Here is a 21,647-nt window from a genome sequence, read left to right on the forward strand (position 1 = left end):
AAAGTATTATTTGTATACCGGTAATAAGAAATTTTTTTTCATCTGTCCCCTTAAATTCCATAATGTCATTCTCTCACAAAACAAACAATTACATTTCCCTTGCAGTTAGGATCCAGTACATAGCCTACAACTAACAGGAATTAGCCACAAATATTTGGGGCTTACTGACAACCTTTCACTTCAGAAAAAACAGACATATGTGACTTGTTTCAAAAAGTTACAAATCACCCTACAAAACCCATTAAACAACATATGCAAGCTGTTCAGTAAAACCTCTTAGCTTTCAGTATTAAAGAAAAAACAGGGCATTTCAAATACTTGGAGACAGCAATTCTGGGCAGGTCTAGACTACGGGGGAAAATCGATATAAGATACGCAACTTCAGCTACGTGAATAACGTAGCTGAAGTCGAAGTATCTTATATCGATTTACCTACCGTCCTCACAGCGCGGGATTGATGTCCGCGGCTCCCCATGTCGACTCCACTACCGCCGTTCGGGTTGGTGGAGTTACGGAGTCGACAGGAGTGCGTTCGGGGATCGATATATCGCGTCTAGATGAGACGCGATATATCGATCCCCGAGAAATCAATTGCTACCCGCCGATACGGCGGGTAGTGAAGACGTACCCTCAGTTATAACTAACTGTGCTGTGTCAATCAAGGTGAGCGAGCACATAAAAGATTAATAGTTTGGGAGGGAAGGTTTTAAATTAATCAAGAGGCTACAGTCAAAAGTGATCAAAAAATGGTTCAATAATTAGCACCATGGTGAGGATGGTGTTACAACAGTATACGGACAGCAGTTGTTCACTGAGACTGTTCCAAATCTGTCTTTTGCTGAGAATACAAGTGGCCTTACTAGAAGGATGATCAAACCTGTGGAAGTATTTATAACTGGATTTTAATCACTCTGAATAGCCTGTACAAGTAAAAAAAGTTTCTCTGAATCATATAAGCTTACATGTTTTATCTGAAAGGAACACCATCTTCATCAAAACAAGATTGAGAGGACAAGCTGTAAAATGTTCTCAATATCTCTGCAGCTGGAAACATCTCCGTCATTTCTATGTCCTACAAATGATTCTCTGTTCTGTTCAGACAGCTTTTCTTGCTTTGTTATTTTAGTACATTCCTCAATGTCTCTTAGGAGTTATGTTTTCTGTTTTGCCAAAGCCAAAAAGCCCAAACAAATCTTACACCTCTGTAGAATAAGCATGGGAATCCCAAGAAAGCATATTCCAAATTCCAAGATGCTGTAAACAACATCCTGTTAGGTCAATAATTGCCTTTTTTCTTAAATAAAACAGAATTGTTGTGGAACTATTCTTTAGTCACTTTGAAGCACATTAGTTATCATATATCATTTGCAGGGGGTTAAAAAACGACAATGAGATCAGCTCAAATTCCTCCTCTAAGGAAAGATCTCACAAAATATGGAGAACCTGTAAGAGTTTTACCATCAGCTTAAGACAAACACTGTAGGAAGAGAGAGAAACTTTCAGTTTTCTTCCTCCATGCAGCCACACACACTTTACAAGTTGGTCCACCCATTATCAGCAGGCAGAGGCAACATGCTAGTTATATGCACTGGCATAATTATTTGAAGATTCATTAAGACCCACAAGTGAAACTGAGAAAACAGACACGGTAATTTGGAACCCTCAGTCTAAAAGACGTATCATTTGCCTTTCCATGAGAAAATACTGACAGAGAATCTGCTTCATGCCCTTCTTAATCTATCGACTTTAAGAAAAAAGAAAAAAGGCAGGAAAGAGAAGACTGTCGTCCTCTTGACCAGAGGCATGTGCACCCAGTAGGCATCCTACTTATAAAGCATCAGGTGACTTATGGTACTCAGATAGTAAAAGGATAGGTATGGTAAGAACCTAAATAAAATGACAAACGCGTAAGCATGACCCTAACAAAATGAGGTTTTACATAGTCTTAGCCCTGGTCTACACTACGAGTTTAGGTCGAATTTAGCAGCGTTAGATCAATTTAACCCTGCAGCCGTCCACACGACGAAGCCATTTTTGTCGACTTAAAGGGCTATTAAAATCGATTTTTGTACTCCTCTCTTACGAGGGGATTAGTGCTGAAATCGACCCTGCTGGGTCGAATTCGGGGTAGTGGGGATGCAATTCGACCGTATTTGCCTCGGGGAGCTATCCCAGAGTGCTCCATTGTGACTGCTCTGGACAGAACTCTCAACTCTGATGCACTGACCAGGTAGACAGGAAAAGCCCTGCAAACTTTTGAATTTAATTTCCTATTTGGCCAGCCTAGCAAGTTGATCAGCACAGGTGACCATGCAGAGCTCATCCACACAGGTGACCATGGAGTCCCAGAATCACAAAAGAGCTCCAGCATGGACCAAACGGGAGGTGCAGCATCTGATCGCTGTATGGGGAGACTAATCCGTGCTATCCGAACTCCATTCCAAAAGATGAAATGCCAGAATATTTGAAAAAAAATCTCCAAGGCCGTGAAGGACAAAGGTTATAACAGGGACCCACAGCAGTGCCACGTGAAGCCTACCAAAGAACCTGAGAGACAAACGGCCGCTCCGGGAGACGTGCCGCTTCTATGATGAGCTGCATGCCATCCTAGGGCGTGCCCCTACAACTACCCCACCCCTGTGCTTCCCTCCTCCCCCACCCCTCCCGGGCTACCTTGGCAGTTATCCCCCTATTTGTGTGACGAATAAATAAAGAATGCATGAATTTGAAACAACAACGACTATTACCTCTGCAAGCGGAGATCAAAGCGGGAAGGGGAGGGGAGGGGAGGGCGGTTGGCTTACAGGGAAGTACAGTGAGCCAAGGGGGCGTGTTTTTATCAAGGAGAAACAAACAGAACTTTCACACCGTAGCCTGGCCAGTCATGAAACTGGTTTTCAAAGCTTCTCTAATGCACCCCATACCCTGCTGTGCTCTTCTAACCACCCTGGTGTCGGGCTGCGCGTAATCAGCAGCCAGGCGATTTGCCTCAACCTCCCACCCCACCATAAACGTCTCCCCCTTACTCTCACAGATATTGTGGAGCACACAGCAAGCAGTAATAACAATGGGAATATTGGTTTCGCTGAGGTCTAATCGAGTCAGTAAACTGCGCTAGCGAGTTTTTAAACATCCAAAGACACATTCTACCACCATTATGCACTTGCTCAGCTTATAGTTGAACTGCTCCTTACTACTGTCCAGGCTTTATGAGCCATGGGAGCAAGGGGTAAGCTGGGGTAGGTGCGACTGCGCGGTGCTGCCAACTGGGAGAGCAGCCTGAGGCAGAAGCCTCCAGCTGGCATGAAATTCCAGGCAGGACTGAGTTTCCATTGAACGAAACTTAAAGAAGAGAATGACCTGGAGTCATTCCAGTCATGTCCAGGCGCCCCGACCGACCTCACCGAGGCCAGCCAGGAGCACCCACGGGATGACGACGACGGCTAGCAGTCATATTGCACCATCTGCCATCCACAAGGCAAGGCAAGGGGATGCTGCTGTATAGCACTGCAGTACTGCGTCTGCCAGCAGCACCGAGGAGACATACGGTGACAGTGAGCTGAGCGGGCTCCATGCTTGCCATGCTATGTTGTCTGCACAGGTCACCCAGGAAAAAAGGCGAGAAACAATTTTTTGCCATTGCTTTCACGGAGAAAGGGGGGCCTGACGACATGTACTCAGAACCACCCACGACAATGTTTTTGCCCCATCAGGCATTGGGAGCTCAACCCAAAATTCCAATGGGAGGCGGAGACTGCGGGAACTGTGGGATAGCTATCACAGTACAACGCTATGAAAGTTGACGCTAACCTCGGTACTGTGGACGCACACCGCCGACTTAATGCACTTAGTGGGTACACACAATCGATTGTATCTAATCAATTTCTAAAAAAATCGACTTCTATAAAATTGACCTAATTTTATAATGTAGAATTAGAGGTGTTGTATTCTGTTTAACTTCCTTTTAATTTCAGAATCTTTTAGAAAATATTACTTCAAAGTAATTTTGGTTTATGGCCTGACAGTTGCTGCTGTTCTTTGCCACTCTGACCCCAAATGATTTGTTAGTGTAAACCAGATTTACATATACTCTCTCCCAGAATGTCACATTTAGAATTATAGTACCCATCTCCTAGCCAAAGGCTTATTCCAATCACCTTTTAGTCAGTGAGCTCAGCTTCACCCTCAACAGTGGGTTCTTGCTCCCAGCTGTACCTAACTGCCAGTTCTAATTCAAACTACAGTAGATTTCATAGGTTTGCGTTAAATGGAGCCCTGCTGCTCAAACTCTCAGTGAAAGTTGCCTTCCCCTAACTAGAGCACCTCTCTTGAATTACAATTCAAAGAACACCATACTCCACAATTATAACTAGAGCCAACTGGAATATTTATTTTCCTCCAGCCCTGTCATAATTTCTTTGCTAGTTTGCCTGCAATGGCATATAAATTGTCACATCTCACTCTGACTGTTTATCAAACAGGAACTGGAGAGGATAATTTTTTGTTTTTTAAATTATAAAATGTTGTAGCAAAATTACAATTCTTGGTAGGAGGACTCAGGGGCAGGTGTAGTATCTGAAACTTCTATCTTTTTAAAGAAAACAGCTAGGTTTCATGCAAGAAGGACAGGGAAAAAAATGCATCTATTGAAACATCCCATCTATGATATAGAATACAATGAAGTAAGTGGCTATTGAGTTTCAGAGACCAAGAACAGTTCTTAACTGATGTTCTGCTTACCCTCCTTCACTTTCACCATCATCTGTATTGGCCCCTCTTGAGCTGGCTGTGAAATAAATAGAGCTGGACCCTGTGGAATCACTCCTCTCTCTAGGAAATGGGTACCGCCTCCGCCGAGTTACCTTCTGGGTTTCTTCCAGGTGGGACCTGAAAGACAGACAGAAAAACAGTGACGACAAGAGAAGTGTCTATTTCAGTCCATGTCAATTTCTTTGCTTCTAATCCCCCAGTCTATTACATCCACTCCATATCAAAGTAGCAATAATTAAAATGGGTACTTGTTCCTTCTTCCTGTGGGTGAAGTCACAAATTGCCAAGTTTAAAATACTGTGGGCTACACTGTAAATGAGATCAAACAAACTCGTATGCAAACAGAAAGTGTATATAAATCATCCTTCCAGTGAAGAAAGATGAAGGAACATTATTTATCATTCATATTATCATAGTGCCTAAAGGCCCTACTCAGACAAGGACCTCACTGTGCTAGGTATTCTACGAACACAAAACAAAAAGACAGCCCCTGCCCCCAAAGAGCTCAGGTTTTACAGGATATTCTATTCACTACGTAATCTACAGTAGATATGAATGGGACAAACATTGCTACAGAGACAAGAAAAGAGCCAGAAATGTACAGACCACAAGTCCATCTGGTTCACCATCTGTCTAAGACAGCCGAGAGCACCCAATGCTTAGAGGAAGGAAAACACCCACAATGCACCTAGTCTTATGTACAGTGTTGTACATGACAAGAAAACTTAATTCCTGAAATAGGGATATGATCACACATCCTGAAGCATAGATATGACTTCTTATACTGTCATTGTTTTGTACAACTATAAGTATTAATTGTCAAAGTTACAGGCCTAAGAGTCCAGAGTAACTGTTCCACTGACCTTTGAGTAAGTGTACACCTAGGGTGAAATACTCACCCCAGTGAAGTCAAAAGAAGTTTTGACTTGAGTAGGGCCAGAATTTCACCTCTAGTGAACAAGCAAACTGTATAAGACAAATATTTCCATTTATTGATTCTAGATTTACTGGGCTTTTAATTCCACTGAATACCTCCTTGTTCTTGTGTTACGACTGTTAAGGACTGAATGATTAGTTTTCACTATTCTTGTCACAATTTTGACAACTTAAAGCCAATTCCTTCCGGTTCTTCTCCTTTCCAGATTAAATAATCCTACTCTTTAGTGGGATTTACAGAAAATGAGATTGTAAACACATGCCTGTGCATGCTCAGATTATCCAGACTGTAGAATATCGAGCATACATTGGATTTCAAATTTCCTTGGCTGGCATTGACTCTCTGTTTGGGGGAGTTAGGTGGGGGAAGATGGGGCAAATTTTAGAAAACAGTAGCTTACAACCTTGCCCATTTTTAGAGCATTATTGTAATGAAGGGTGGATATGCACTGTGCCTGAGAGACTTGTCCTGATTCCCATTTATACAAGATACTTCGGTTGATATCTTCGTTAGAGAAGGCAGAGAGGACAAAATTGTTTTCACGTAAAACCTGTTGATCTGTGAGCTCTTTCAAGGCATAGAGAGAGATGGTTTTTTAATTCTCTATGATTGACAAAAGGAGGGTGGTTGGGTACGTACTTGACTTCTCCAATGATCTCCCCAGCTAAACTCTGCAGGCTGTTCTTCAGCTCCTCCACTTCTTTTCGTAGCTCTATAATGTTTTTCAGCACAAAGTCCAGACGGTTCAGCACTTCCACCTGCTCTTCTTGTGTTAAAAGAGTTGTGTATGGAATGCCATCACCAGCCTCCATTGGTGCTTGTCTTATAAGCAGAACTAAAAGAGTGAGAAAAAAATTAGACAGAGATGAGTGGCAAAGATTAGACACAGGAAAACACTGCCAGATGCTTGTTTCTGGACATTCAAAGAGGGGAATAAAACAATGTAATAGTGCACTGCAGGGAAAAAAAATGAATACATCACTGACCACTGCAATCAAGGAGGTTGCTTATTTTTAAGCATGAATTCCTTTCTTTTCCTTAGTTAACACTATTTGTCTGTCTCAGGCAGGTTTTAAAGTTATATTCCCACTAAGACTAAGGTGACAGCAATTTTTAAGAAAGGCTCCAGAGGTAATCCCAGCAATTACAGGCCGGTAAGCCTGACTTCAGTACTGGGAAAACTGGTTGAAACTATAGTAAAGAACAGAACTATCAGACACATAGATGAACATGATTTGTTTGAGAAGACTCAACATGATTTTTGTAAAGGGAATTCATGCCTCGTCCATCTATTAGAATTCTTTGAGGGGGTCAACAAGCATGTGGACAAGCGTAATCCAGTGGATATAGTGTACTTAGATTTTCAGAAAGCCCTTGACAAGATCCCTCACCAAAGGCTCTTAAAACAAAGTAAGCTCTCATGGGATAAGAGGGAAGGTCCTCTCATTGATCAGTAACTGGTTAAAAGATAGGAAACAAAGGGTAGGAATAAATGGTCAGTTTTCAGAATGAAAAGAGGTAAATAGTGATGTCCCCCAGGGGTCTGTATTGGGACAGGTACTTCAACATATTCGTAAATAAGCAGAAAAAAAGGAGCAAACACTGAGGTGGCAAAATTTGCAGATTATACAAAACTACTCAAGATAGTTAAATCCAAAGCAGATTGCGAAGAGTTGCAAAAGAATCTCACAAAACTGGGTGACTGGGCAACAAAATGGCAGATGAAATTCAATGTTGATAAATGCAAAGTAATGCATATTGAAAAACATAATCCCAACTATACATATAAAATGATGGGGTCTAAATTAGTTGTTACCACTCAAGAAATGACTAAGGGATAATAGAGGTCTATAAAATCATGACTTGTGTGGAGAAAGTAAATAAAGAAGTGTTATTTACTCTGTCTCATCACGCAAGAACTAAGGGTCACCAAATGAAATTAATAGACAGCAGATTTAAAACAAAAGAGAAGCAAGTATTTCTTCACACAACACAATCAACCTGTGGAACTTTTTGCCAGAAGATATGAAGGGTTGAAAAAAGAACTGGATAAGTTCCTGGAGGATAGGTCCATCAATGGCTATTGGTCAAGATGGGAAGGGATCGTGTCCATAGACTATTTGCCAGAAGCTGGAAATGGGTGACAGGGGATAGATCACTTGATGATTACCTGTTCTATTCATTCCCTCTGAAGCACCTGGGATTTGCTTGCCATTGTCAGAATACAGGATACTGGACTAGATGGATCTTTGGTCTGACCCAGTATGGCTGTTCTTATGACCAGGGTGGATTAAAAAAAAAATCTGTTTTTTTTTTTTAAATCGGATTTATTTTTATAAAATGCTTTCTGAGGAAAAAGCCTATTTAAAGATAGTTTTAATTAAGATATCTTTGAACTATAATGTATCTCATCGTGGAATAGGGATTATAAATTTTAAGTCTGTAGCATGAAACAATATATTCATGTAATGTTTAAGAAGTTTTATAAATGAGTTCCAATAGTTCATGGATTAGGGACCCAAATTTATGGGGTTCCAGGGGCTTCTGTACAGATTATTTAGGTTAATCTTTCTATCTACCCAATGGGACTCAGTGCTCAGTCTAGAAGATACCATCAGAGATGCTTAGTTTTGCAGTTCTCAAACTGTGGATTTGTCTCTCCAGAGATAACATGCTTGTTAACAGCAAAAATGTTTTTAAATAAATAAATAGATAGAGGTGAGAAATAACAGACCTCAACTCTATTGTCCCTCTGTAAATTTGTGTACACGGAGTCAGTCCCTTACCTCTCTTTAAAAGTGCAAAGTTTCAAAAAGTTCAATGAATAGAAGATTGTTGGGGGCGGAGTAGATCTGGACAAGGAGAAGTCTGGAGATAAATGTAAAAAGGGAGGGACAGGCAGTAGAAACAAAAGTGAAACTGTTTGAGCAGCATATTCCAGAATGCACTTTTAAATAGAAATCCATGATTAAATAGAGTCTTCCTGACTAGTGATTTAAATCAGTTTGAATCAAATCCACCCTGCTTATGACTATGTTATTACACATAATTAAGCACATGTAATTCTACTATCTATATGGTTCTAAAATAGTCTTAGACAGCCACACTTCACTTTACTTCTGAAATGCAACCAACTCTGGAATGCAGAATATCAGCCAGGAGATCAACTAGTTCATAAAATAATGTATGACAGTGGAACGAAGGTATGTAAACTAATCCTGGCCAAGGACACAAGGAAAAATCTCTACTCTTGCAGAAAGTGGCATGGACTCTTAATATCAGATGAGCAAATTCAAACACGTGGTTGCTGTGCACTAAATATTTATGACATTTTAGCTTATCTGTTAAGATGCTGTACTTCGCTCCTGCTGCAACATGATCAACATGTACTGCTGGTATGACCATTGATTTAACTATTACCAAAGCTCTCTATAAACAGTCTTGTTTTTAAACTTGTTTCTCTATTAACCTTAAGGCCAGAAATTAATTTTTATACAGAGAAATAATCATAGTATAGTCATCCTTGACTTAAGGTAAGAAAAATAACTTAAGGACTTCAAAGGAAGGAATCTTAAATAAAACAGTCTGTCAACCCTTCAGATTATTAAAGCTGAAAAATTAAAAGTATCTTGCTTCTCATTACTTATGTTGTTGATTTGGACATTAACAACATAAACAACAAACAAAGTTAGACTTCTATATTTCACTTTCTGGTTTGCAAAATATTACATTGCTGGGATGGTAGCATTCTTCTGCAGTGCTGTGTAAGTAAAAAAAAAAAATCAAATTTCTTATTATTTCAGTGTAATTTTCTTCCAAAGCACACCCAGCACCCTGGTAAGAAGTCATACCCCCTCCCCCCAAAAAAAAAGAAAAATAAATTAAATGTTGGGCATAATAGCTGACAGTCCCTTTTAAGATATAATAGCAACATATTGTATAATACAAAAAGCAAAACCCAAACTGAGTGAAAGCTTGCTGCTTATGCCGTAAAACTAGTTAAACTGATGTATTGCATATCCTGAATTACAAGATTCTATCTTCCAACTAGCCTTTATTTTCTACACTGAAATCACTAACTTCTTTCAATATATTTAGAGGGATACAACTGAAAAAAAAAATCTTCTGGTGTAAACAAGGTTCTTTATCTATGTTACTACCACCACCATGATTTATTGAAAGTGAAACATTTAACACTCCAATTTGTTTCTCTCTATTTAGGATCATTGTTTACTTGTTCCATTTTTCAGCTTGGATAATTATCAATCAAGTTAGTTACACTTTCAAATTCCTAGCTGTAAAAAGTTTGGTTATGGACAGGTATGGGGATATCATTTTTTACAATGTTTTAACTGGATTTATTTTTTTAATTTTTGTAAAAAAATATGTCTACCATTTCATTGGTCTTAGTTTTAAGAAAATTGTAAGTGTCCCTTTATGTTTTACTTCAAGCAAACCCTAAAAATACACTACAAAAAACAACTCTCCACACAACAGAATCTGTATTAGCCTGTACATGGCACAGTAAAGTTAATGAAAAACAATGCAAAAGCTAACAAAAAGGGAAAGTAAAGGACCTGAAAGAAATTTCTTTGCAGAGAAATAATGTGTTTTAGAATACTGTTGATAGAGAATAAACTTGGGAAAAAGCCACTTAGAAAAGTGGTTCAGTGCACTTGTCCCATACAACCTACACACTACAGTTACATCTTGAAACAAATCAAAGGAAGTACTTCTTCACACAAAACACAGTCAACCCATGGAACTTGTTGCCAGGGGATGTTGTGAAGGCCAAAACTATAATTGAGTTCAGAAAATAATTAGATAAGTTCATGGAGGATACATCCATCAATGGTTATTAACCAAGATGGTCAGGGATGCAACCCCATGTTCTGGGTCTCCCTAAGCCTGTAACTGCTAGAAGCTGGGAGTGGACGAAAGGAGATGGATCATTTGATAAATGACCTGTTCCGTTCCTTCCCTCTGAAGCACCTGGCACGGGCTACTGTTGGAAGACAGCATATTAGGCTAGATGGACTATAGCCTATCCCACTATGGCCATTCTTATGTCCTTACTTTTATGCAGTTGAACACAATCTAATTGCTGTAATGATCTAATTATTCGGTTCCACGTCCTTGTCCACATCACTACTTTTAAACAAGTGTTTTAAGAGAAGTAAAATAGTATAAAGAAAATTAACATCAGTTAGATGTAAGCTCTTTGGGGTAGAGAATGTATTTTTAGAATGTAAGCTCTTTGGGGTAGAGAAGTAAAATAGTATAATGAAAATTAACATCAGTTAGATGTAAGCTCTTTGGGGTAGAGAATGTATTTTTATTTTGTGTTTGTACAGCACCTAGCACACTGGGGTCCTGGTTCTCTTTAAATAAAATATTTTGTCCTCCATTTGCTTATGAAAAACTCACACACAAAAAACATTTAGAAACTTACTATGGTCTAGCTCAGAGGTTCTCAACCTTTTTCTTTCTGAGGCACCTCTCAACATGCTATAAAAACGCCAGGGCCTAGCTGGGGAGCGGTGGGGGACTCGGGGCTCTGGGCCAGGAGTGGGCCCTCAGGCATAGGTGTAGTTGGTATATCTATTTTTTTGGGCAGGGAGCAGAGCAGAGGCCATCAGGGCTTGGGCCAGCTCCACACAGCAGAGTCCAGGAAAGCAACGCCACCTCCACCCACTGACACACCTCAGCAGGCCACCCAGCCTGTTTGGGTTGTGTGCAGTGGGGGTATATGCTCAAGAAGTTTAATAACTGCTCAGGGTACAGGGAAGGGTTAGCTAGGGGCTGTGTGCAGGTATGGGGGGTGGGTAGCTCAGGATACAGGGAAGGGGCAGCCATGGGCTGTGTGCCAGGAGGGCTCCCCTGTGGTCACTGCTCCCCAAGGGCTCTGCCAGCCACAAATGGGGGGTCCCACTGCCTGGGCAGCTCTTACCGACTGCTTGAGCTGAGGAGCAGCCGCAACCCCGGGCACCAGTAGCGGACGGGGGAATGCTATGGCTGCCTGCTCCATGATACACCATGGTGAATGCCGCACTGCCCAACTCCAGCTTCAGGGACAGGGAGAGGAGGAAGGGGCGGGGTGGAGCTGCCCCCAGGACTGTCCTGCTCTGGCACTACATGGGGGGGCGGGGGGGGGGACAGACGACCAGTTCTTGATGTTTCAGCTCTGTGGCAGGTGGGCACCAGGGATCAGGGTTTCAGCCCCGCAGCAGGGGAACGCTCAGGGTTTCAGCCTCGCAGCTCCCTAAAAGGGCTCGCAGACACCCAGGGGGCCACAGACCCCCAGTTGAGAACCGCTGGTCTAGCTCCTGTAAAGTAAGCCCTATTCAAGTTGATGTGGCTCTGCATGAACACCAGAGCAAATCCAGGTGGAGTCAGTTGCAGGATCTACCCCAAACTATATAGAGGAAAACAAGGCCACTGACTGTATGCAAAACAAACAAATCAGAAAAAGCAGAGGAAAAAAAACTCTCTCTTTTTAGTCTTCCGTATTATTTATAACACATGTAGCAAATAACTTTTTAAATGAAAAAAGTCATTTTGATAAGTTGACTATGTCTTTCCAAGGTGTCTGGCTGGTGAGTCTTGCCCACATGCTCAGGGTCTAAGTGATCACCGCATTTGGGGTCAGGAAGGAATTTCCCCCCAGGTCAGATTGTCAGAGACCCTGCAGGTTTTTCACCTTCCTCTACAGAATGGAGCCTGGGTCACTTGCAATTTAAACTAGTGTAAATGGTGGATTTTCTGTAACTTGAAGTCTTTAAAATCATGATTTGAGGACTTCAGTAACTCAGCCAGAGGTTACAGGTCTATCACAGGAGGAGGGGGGGTAAAATGTTGTGCCCTGCAATATGCAGGAGGTCAGACTAGATGATCACGATGTTCCCTTCTGACCTTAAAGTCTATGTCCCTTGAGGTTTCCCTTCTACAGATTTGCAAATCTGCAGAATAGCCTTGTGCTAGTATATCTGCAAAAGTGAAAGTGAATGGAAACCGACTAAAGACGAAAGTGAAAGCTGCTATTTAGTATCCAAGCTAAAGGGCATCCTAAAAGAAATGAAACCTCATAAATGATTAAAACTAATTTATGGTAATCATTCAGGGCAAGACCCTGCAACTGGCTGCATGTGGGCAGCCCCCTAAACTTGCATGGGGCCTCCCTGACTTCAATGGGGGGTCCATAACACAGAGCTCCACCCAAAATTAGGGGCAAAGACTGGAGAATGTGATGTTACACAATGCAAAATGGTTGAACAGTGATGTTTAGCATCCTGCTTGTTTATGATTTGTGTTCTTTAAAGTGTTTAATAATAATTTATTCTGTTCAGTTCTTCGCTGATATGAATTGGGGTTTGTTAAGCAGCCTTCTTCCAACCAGTTGCTAAGTGCTGATCTTGGATCTTTACAATTCTTTAATTAACAGGTTATTAGCAGCCAGTCAGATTTTTTAAATTATATTAATTTGATGAAAGTGTGCATTTAATTTTTCCAGTATCAAGTGGATTATTTTTAATTTAGGTCAGTTATTTTAAGATGATCTACTGAAGTGTCTTATGTATCATCTTTTGGGTGAGCAGGTGGGCAGTTTACCTGCTGAAATGGTAATATCCCAATTATATACTAACCATTTCTGAGCTACAAATGGAAAAAGCAGTAGCGGTAGCACTGAACCAAAGTTCAGGCATGAAGGACAAATCCACCCTTGCCAGTCAGAGACCAGCTTTGCAGATAACACAGAAGAAAAAAAGAAGAAATAGAAATAATTACTGTACCCTGGTTATGGTGCCCCCGAGTCTCTGCATTTTCATGGGGCCCCACAGAGTTCTGCATGTACTGAACCCCAGAGTGCCTGGAGCTGCGTCCCCACCAGGGCCTTTTCCGCCTCTGTTTGTAGAATACATACAAGAGCCCGATCCCTGCAGCCGCACCCAGCAGCATCCCAAGCCCCACACGGGACACCCTCAGTTTGGACATGATGTGCCTGAAAGAAGCAGACAGGATACACGTCACATGAATGCCAGTCACCACCTCTCCCCACTTCAGCACCTCGGAGGGCAGTGCGGCGAGCCCCCGTCACGCCGGCCTCCCCGGGGGGAGCAGTGCGCCAGCCCGAACCCTCTCGAGCCAGCCCTGACCTCTGCAACCAAGCGAGCAGCCCCCGGCTGTGAGCCTGCCGAGGGGGGCGGGGTGGGAGCGCTCTTCGCAGCCCTGCGGCACCCGGCTCACCCAGCCTCGCACCAGCCCGGCCGCTCTGGGGCCCGCCTGTCACCCGGGCACGCGGCGCAGCTAGGGCCCGGGGGAAGAGCCGGGGGCGGGGCCGGCCGTTTATCACCCCGCAGCCCGGGCGGTTACACCCGGCTCGCGCCAGGCTGGGGCGGCTGAGCTGGGACAACGCTGCCAGCCAGTGACTGGCGCCGCAGGGAGCGTGGGGCTGCCCGCAGCAGCCCGCGGGAGCGGAGCCGGTTGCTGGCGCTGCGCGGTGACACGCGCACGCGGGGCACTCAGGGCTACTCACACCGCCATGGCCCGCACACCCCGCGCGGCCACCGTCCTACCCCGCCACACGCGCCCCTCACTCTACCCAGGAGTCGCCCTCCCGCCGGCGCACAGAGATGACGTATCGAGAGCCGCTGCCCCTTCCAGCCCTCAGCCCCGCCCAAAGTGCCGGCGGTGGGATGATGTCATCAGCCCCACCTTACTGGGCTAGAAACGTTAGCGGAGACCACATCGCGTGTGTCTGCCCGTGGGCTAGGGGCACGTGACTGCGGGGAGCCAATGAGCGTGCGTCAGGAGGTGGGTGTGTCTATGGCGGTGGGGCCGGGCAGGTGGAGGTGTGGGGAGCAGGGTGGAGAGTGAATGGAGGCGCCGAAGGCTGCTGGGCTGCTCTGTGGGCTCGTTTCCGAGCCCGATGCTGCATCTCGGCTTGTCCTGTCCTTGGGCAGCCTCTCTGCCCCTTGGTCCCCCGCGTGCCACTGCCCGCTCTTTGCAAGGCCCTGCCCCAGGCTTCGCCTCGTGCTGTGCTGAAGCCGGCATGTGCAGCGCAGGGAGCTGCTCTACCGGGTACCTTCATCTAGGGAGCGCTTGTCACTAGGTGGGCGGGGTTCAGTAGCCGCGGAGTCAGGGCACTTGTAAGAAAAAACAAAAGAAGTGAGAGAGGTTCTGATCATCGGATGGGAACATAGTGCAGTGGTTGGGGTGCCTGGGTGCCTCTTCTTCCAAGCTCTAGCCTTGTTCCTATGAACCCTGTTGGCTGGGTTGCTGTCCCTGTAGCTGGTTACAAAGATGAGGCCCAGAGGTATTTAGGCTCCTAACTGCTATTGATTTCCATGGAAGACAAGCACTTAACTACCTTTGAGAATCTGGGCCCTAGAGCCCAAGGGAATTTCAGGTCTGCTAACTCAACCATTTTGTAGGCTCAAGGATGAGGTCCAAAGTGTGGAGCCCCCAGAACACAGGGCCCAGTGTGGCTTCACAACCAAGTGTCTAATCCTCTTTGCTATAGAGACGCTTGACCAAAAAAAAAAAAAAAGCAGTGGAGGAACACTCAGTTTTTCCCCCAAGCAGGAACATCCTTACATCATTTCATTTTGTAGTGATCACCAAGGTAAAATTTGGACTGATGATCGTTTTATTGGTTATGTCAGAAAGCCAGAGAACAGTACCAGAGGACCCAAGACTTCAAAGCCTCCTCTCATACAAGTTTGGAACATTCAAGCACTAAACTTATTATTCATTTAAATTCAACTCTTCTTCCTTAAAACAAGTTTTGGCTTTGCACTGTATGCAGGTGATATCAGGTGAAGAAAAGATGCTTCTTGAGGCTCTGAGTTGCCTCGCTATCTTGTGCTGGGAATCTGCTGTTAGCCTTTCAGACTGCATTGGTGACGTAGAATCTTTCGGTGAAGGCAGCTGAAACACATTTGTTCTGATAAAACCCTGACATTGAATGGAAAAAGGGCACTCCATTTCCTGAAAGTCTCATTATTATTTGCAGTCTTCTTGTTATCAGGAAAGCAATAACAGGCTCAAGGCAGCATGAGTTTGAATTCATATCCCCATGCATATTAAAGATGATATCTGAGTAGCACCACACCACAGCTTTGATTGTAACTCTGTTTGTCTTGTGCTTCAGATATCAACTTTTATGAATGCAATAAAAAGAGTCACCTTGAAAGAAACAATCTCTGAATGTGGTAGATGCTACCTTAGCCCCTTTGTTTCTTCCCTTTAACTTCTTACTCCAATGGAAAGCTGTCTTATTTTGGCAGTTAGGGTACTGAATCATAGAAGATAAAGATAGAAAAGACCTATTCGATCATCCAATCTATCTCCCTGCCACTGCACAATTGCTCCCCTACTGTACACTATACGGTGTGCTGTGTGGTCTAGTTTTAAAAGTTCTAAGCAATGAGGCCTCTACCAATTCTCTTGGAATACTATTCTGCAGTTTAGTAGATCTCATTAACAGGAAGTTTTTCCTGAAATACATCATCTTTCACACACAATAATTTTCCCTTCTTGGTATTTACATTCTTCAAATATTTGTAGTATTGTGTACCCCTATCATGTACCCCTTTAGTCACTATTAATCTACAAATATTTGAAGGAGGCAAATATCAAGGCAGGAGCATGATTTTATGGGAAACATACATATATCTCCTTTTAAGCTTTCTACAGATCAGTTCCTTCAGTTGCCAGTTGTTCATAAACTGGAAGAAGCTTAGAAAAGAGCAACTTCCTGGTAATATGATGCCCCAACTGTCACATGCACACAATATTTCAGATCCTGTCTCAGAGCTATATAGACAGGGAGTGTGACCTACCCGCTCAATGACATGCTAATTTTGTGAATGAACATCCAAACTACATTGGTTTATTTTCTCCCTAGTCACATAGCATTGCAAACTTGTGTCCTACAAGGGGTGAGGGGACCGCAGTCTCCATTGCTATTACATCCTTGGTTTTTCTGCTGCGATTGTGTATAAGGGTTTAAATCTCTGCCAAGCTTGGAGTGATTTTATGTGATCTGGACATGTAGCACAAAAGGATGCCAGTCCTGATGTGGGACATTTAGTTCCTACATGTAATACATAAGAACATAAGAAAGGCCGTACCGGGTCAGACCAAAGGTCCATCTAGCCCAGTATCTGTCTACCGACAGTGGCCAATGCCAGGTGCCCCTGAGGGAGTGAACCTAACAGGCAATGATCAAGTGATCTCTCTCCTGCCATCCATCTCCATCCTCTGACGAACAGAGGCTAGGGACACCATTCTTACCCATCCTGGCTAATAGCCATTTATGGACTTAGCCACCATGAATTTATCCAGTCCCCTTTTAAACATTGTTATAGTCCTAGCCTTCACAACCTCCTCAGGTAAGGAGTTCCACAAGTTGACTGTGCGCTGCGTGAAGAAGAACTTCCTTTTATTTGTTTTAAACCTGCTGCCTATTAATTTCATTTGGTGACCCCTAGTTCTTGTATTATGGGAATAAGTAAATAACTTTTCCTTATCCACTTTCTCAACATCACTCATGATTTTATATACCTCTATCATGTCCCCCCTTAGTCTTCTCTTTTCCAAACTGAAGAGTCCTAGCCTCTTTAATCTTTCCTCATATGGGACCCTCTCTAAAATAATCAACTGCTCCACAGAAATTAATGGAGCTTGCCAATTCATTTCAATTGGCAACTGAACAACAGAGGATAACAATTGTTGGTTATTACCTACCTATGTAAGATGTGAAACAGTGACCTGCAGTTGAAAGGTTGCACTGTGATGGAATTGGAGCCACTCTGTAATAATTTATAAATACCATATGTTGGCCTGGTTATTGGGATGTGTACTGTATTAATATATTGGTTTAATTTAATATGGGACTGTGCAGTGATGAGCTGCCAAAATATTAACAACCGGTTCCCTCCTCCTCACCCCACGAGGGGGTCGTGACTCCCCCCCACCCCCCAGGACTCCTGCCCCACCTCCCAGGACCCCTGCCCTATCCACCCCTCTTCCCTGTCCCCTAACTGCCCCCTGCCACCCCATCCAACCCCTCCTCTTATTCCTGATGGTCCCCCAGGACCCCTGCCCCATCCTACCACCCCTTCTCTCTGTCCTGACTGCCCCTGGAACCCCTGCCCCTGACTGCTTCCCACCACCCCATCCAACCCCTGGTCCTTCCTGACTGCCCCCCCCAGGACCCTTGCCCCCATTCAATTCCCCTGTTCCCTGCCCTCTGATCGCCCCCAGTCCTGACCCTAATCCACCCCCGGCCCTCTATCCAGCACCCTCTCCCTGCTCCCTGCCCCCCTTACCGTGCTGCCTGGAGATGGGGGCCGTGCCACCCAGAGCCGGGGCTGGGAGCCACGGGCGCTGGGCTGGAGTTGGGGGCCGGGCCAGAGCCACTGGCCAGCCCGAAATCAGGGTCAGAGCCGGGGGCCGGCCCGGAGCCACGCCGGCCAGCCGGAGTCGGGGCCGGGGTCAGAGCCGGGGGCCGGCCCGGAGCCGCGCCGGCCGGCCGGAGTTGGGGCCGGGGTCAGAGCCGGGGGCCGGCCTGGAGCTGCGCCACCCGGCCACAGTCGGGGTTGGGGGCCGGCCCGGAGCCACGCCGCCTGGCCGGGGTTGGGGTCAGAGCCAGGGGCCGGGCCGGAGCTGCGCCGCCCGGAGTCGGGGTCGGGGCCAGGGACGCGCGGCGCCTAGAGCCCTCCTTGTGCCCCCTCCCCCAGCTCACCTGCAGGAAGCTGCTGCTTCCTTTTCAGCCCTCCCAGGCTTCCAGCGCTAAGAGCTGATTGGCGGGAAGCCCGGAGGGGGAGCCTTCGGAGGAGGAGGCAAAGGCAGAGCTGGAGCCAGGTGAGCTGGGGCCGGGGGCAGGGCAGGGAGCGGAGCTTTTGTTAAATTTAAAAGCCCTTTACAACCGGTTCTAAAAGGGTTTCTAAATTTAACAACCGGTTCGCGCGAACCGGTGCGAACCGGCTGCAGCTCACCACTGGGACTGTGAGGAAAAACAAGCAGGGGAAGGGAAAAGAATGGCTCAAGATGAGTCTCTTCTCTGAACACACACTTGAGGGCTGTTAAGAGAAAATGGCATTACAGGAAAAGGCTTGTGCACACCATAAATCAAAATGACCACAGCAGTTTAAAAATTGACTCTGCTTCAAGAGAGGGGAGGGAATTGTTTGGAGGACCAAAGGTCAGACACAGGCACCCTGACACAGGCATCTGAAGAATTAGGCCTGCCTAGCTTACCATCAGAGGATAGTAAGTCTTTAGATAACACAGACATGCTCACAGACTATTGTTTTTAAATCATTTTTCCTCTCTAAGTATTTTTCCAACTGTTAAAAACAAACAATGCTTTGCTTTACGAAGGCTATTTGGTCACTATATACACCACTGATCAGACTCCCAAAGGGAAGAACTTCAGATCTCCAAATTCATTCAAGCCTACTGGGTAAGCCCAGGGCTCTGTCTAAGGGCATGATGTAGAGCGCTGTGAGTTAAACCAGCCCTCAGAGAGTGCAGTAGGGAAAGCACTGCAGTGTGTCCACACTGTCAGATTCAAGCGCACTGGCGTGGCCACATTAGCAGGTCTTGCAATGTCACAGAGACCAGTGCATTGTGGTAGCTATCCCAGCATGCAAGTGGCTGCAACGTGCTTTTCAAATGGGGGTGGGGTGGAGTGTATGTGGGGGGAAGAGAGAGGAGTTTGGGGGGCTGAGCATGTCAGCATGCTGTCTTGTAAGTTCAGAGAGCAGCAGACTCCCCCCCCCCACGACTCTCTCTCTCTTTCACACACTCGCAGCAAGCAACATTCCACCATAATGGTTGCTTTGTCCCAGAGCAGATAAGCATGCCTGCTGTCAGAAACAGAGCTTTGAAAGGGCATATCCGCATTCCTACAGCTGATTCCAAAACAATTACAAGAGTGGCTACTTGACTTAAGGGGATTATGGGACATTTCCGGAGGCCGCTCAGAGTGCAGTAATGCAGCACCTTGTTCACATTGACGCTGGGGCGTTTCAGCCGAGGCGCAGCATCTGTTATGCTTCTCGTGGAGGTGGATTACCAGGAGCACTCCGGCTGCAGAGTTGAGGCGCTCTAAGTGCCTTGCCAGTGTGGACAGATCATGAGTTAGGGCCCCTGGGGCTGCTTTAATGTGCTCTAACTTCCAAGTGTAGCCAAGCTCTAAGCATGGGAGAATAATTATGGATTTACCCTCAGAGAGGTAAAGGCAAGAGGCCAGACACTTGAGGGGGTTTAATCAGAGAGGGGAAAGAGGTGCAGCTGGTCCTGTATCCATGACAAACATCAACAACATTTCTTGTCTCCTCCTTGTCCTTGCTATTGTGTGTGTGTGGCTTCTCCCTTGTGTACACATATCGTAGTCTGATGATAACACAACTTGCTGGAACCAGATCCCTCAGTCTGTACTCCTTGATGGAGAGAGGAAGAGAGATTCCCTTACCCTTCCTCACCTTTCTTTATAAGTTATGGGTCTCTTTTCTCTTTGGGGATGTCTATGTGAAATTAGCCAAACAGTAATTTATTAAAACTAGATAATATAATTAGAGCCCTGCAAACAGTGGATATCCACAGACCATGTTTGTGGATCATGAATAGATGCACATCCAAATTTTATATAGAGAGCCCTGCAAGTCTGTGTGCAGATGCAGATATCCATGGACCATGTTTACAGATCGGATGCGGATACAAATTTTGTATCCACACAAGGCTCTAAATATACCAGAATTAAGAGAAACTGATTAATGTATCTAGATGTACATATCTCATCAGCTAAACTAGATATGGCATTTTGAGCTCAGTTACAGAGGAAAAGAAAGATCTTGCATGTCTAAAAAGCAAGTCCTTGCTCTGATATCCCCTTTTCAGAACCAGCTCCTGCTGCTGTGCCCAGTTAAAAAAAAATGGCCCATTAAAAGCACAAAGATTGTTTGATGATTAATAGCTGCATTTCAAATGTTTAACATTAATCTCACAGTGTATGTCTGAGAGCCATTTTCTAGACTGCCTTTTGAAATAGACATTTTGCTTGTTTTCCATTCTAGGGACAGTCTACAATGAGAACCTACATCGATATAGTTACATCTCTCAGGGGTGTGAAATGTGTAGACGGTGCTAGGTTGATGGAAGGATTCTGTTGACCTAGCTATCACTGTTTGGAGAGGTGGATTACCTAGATGGGAGAACCCCTTGTGTTACATAGGTAGTGTCTACACTGAAGCACCACAGTGGTGTTGCTGCACTGCTGTAGCATTCCAAGTTTAGAGAAGCCCCTATTGTTGAAGTGAGAGTTTAAGAGCAGACATGCCCTCAAAAACTTGCATACACACAATTCTGCCAGTACTCAGTCCTGAGCATCTTTCAATGAGACACTGAAAATTATGTTAAACTGTCCTCCTAACATCCACATGACATGGAAAAACATGCCCCACATCTAGACTGGAAAAAAAACCAAAACACCTCATTTTTCACTTGTGACCTAAGCCAGAATTTGAACCTGTTTCTCTGGAGCCCCTAAACTGGGATTTGAACTCATGCTTCCAGAAATGAAAAGCAAGATGAGACAGGTCTAGTGGAATGAGCATGAGACTAGGCACCAGGAGTGGAGTTCTATTCCTATCTCTGCCAGTGACTTGCTTTGTGGCTTTAGGCAAGTCACTTATCCTCTCCGTGGCTCAGTTTACCCATGTGTACACGTGAGGCTAATAATACCTGATGCACATGTGACATCAAAATTTGTATGGATGGAAATCATTGCTCCATCATAAAAACAACTCTATGACTTCATTAAATGGAGCAGGATCAAAGAAGGTAGGCTGTAAAGAACTAATGTTCCAGACTAAAGGCATCTTTAGCAATTAGGAATATTTAGAAGGAAATGTAATTACTTTTAATATACAGC

The 21,647-nt window shown here is 44.6% G+C and overlaps 2 protein-coding genes across 3 annotated transcripts in view; one reads left to right on the forward strand and one right to left on the reverse strand.

The window, feature by feature from the left end:
• Nucleotides 1–14,393, reverse strand: part of RMDN3 (regulator of microtubule dynamics 3) — a 63,164-nt gene extending 48,771 nt beyond the window's left edge. Inside the window, exons 1-4 of one of the 2 annotated variants that reach the window (XM_045012510.1) lie at nt 14,307–14,393; nt 13,498–13,706; nt 6,347–6,542; nt 4,741–4,887 (exon numbers count right to left, since the gene is read on the reverse strand). In XM_045012510.1, coding sequence (XP_044868445.1) covers nt 4,741–4,887; nt 6,347–6,542; nt 13,498–13,699 — 545 coding nt within the window. In that variant the 5' untranslated portion in view covers nt 13,700–13,706; nt 14,307–14,393. Of the gene's footprint in view, nt 1–4,740; nt 4,888–6,346; nt 6,543–13,497; nt 13,707–14,280 lie in introns of both variants that reach the window. The other variant, XM_045012511.1, reaches the window with a different exon arrangement.
• Nucleotides 14,394–14,408: 15 nt separating this feature from the next.
• Nucleotides 14,409–21,647, forward strand: part of GCHFR (GTP cyclohydrolase I feedback regulator) — a 34,749-nt gene continuing 27,510 nt past the window's right edge. Inside the window, exon 1 of the mRNA XM_045012517.1 lies at nt 14,409–14,518. Coding sequence (XP_044868452.1) covers nt 14,501–14,518 — 18 coding nt within the window. The 5' untranslated portion in view covers nt 14,409–14,500. The remainder of the gene's footprint in view (nt 14,519–21,647) is intronic.

Source organism: Mauremys mutica, chromosome 4, assembly GCF_020497125.1.
Source record: "Mauremys mutica isolate MM-2020 ecotype Southern chromosome 4, ASM2049712v1, whole genome shotgun sequence".
NCBI lineage: Eukaryota > Metazoa > Chordata > Testudines > Geoemydidae > Mauremys > Mauremys mutica.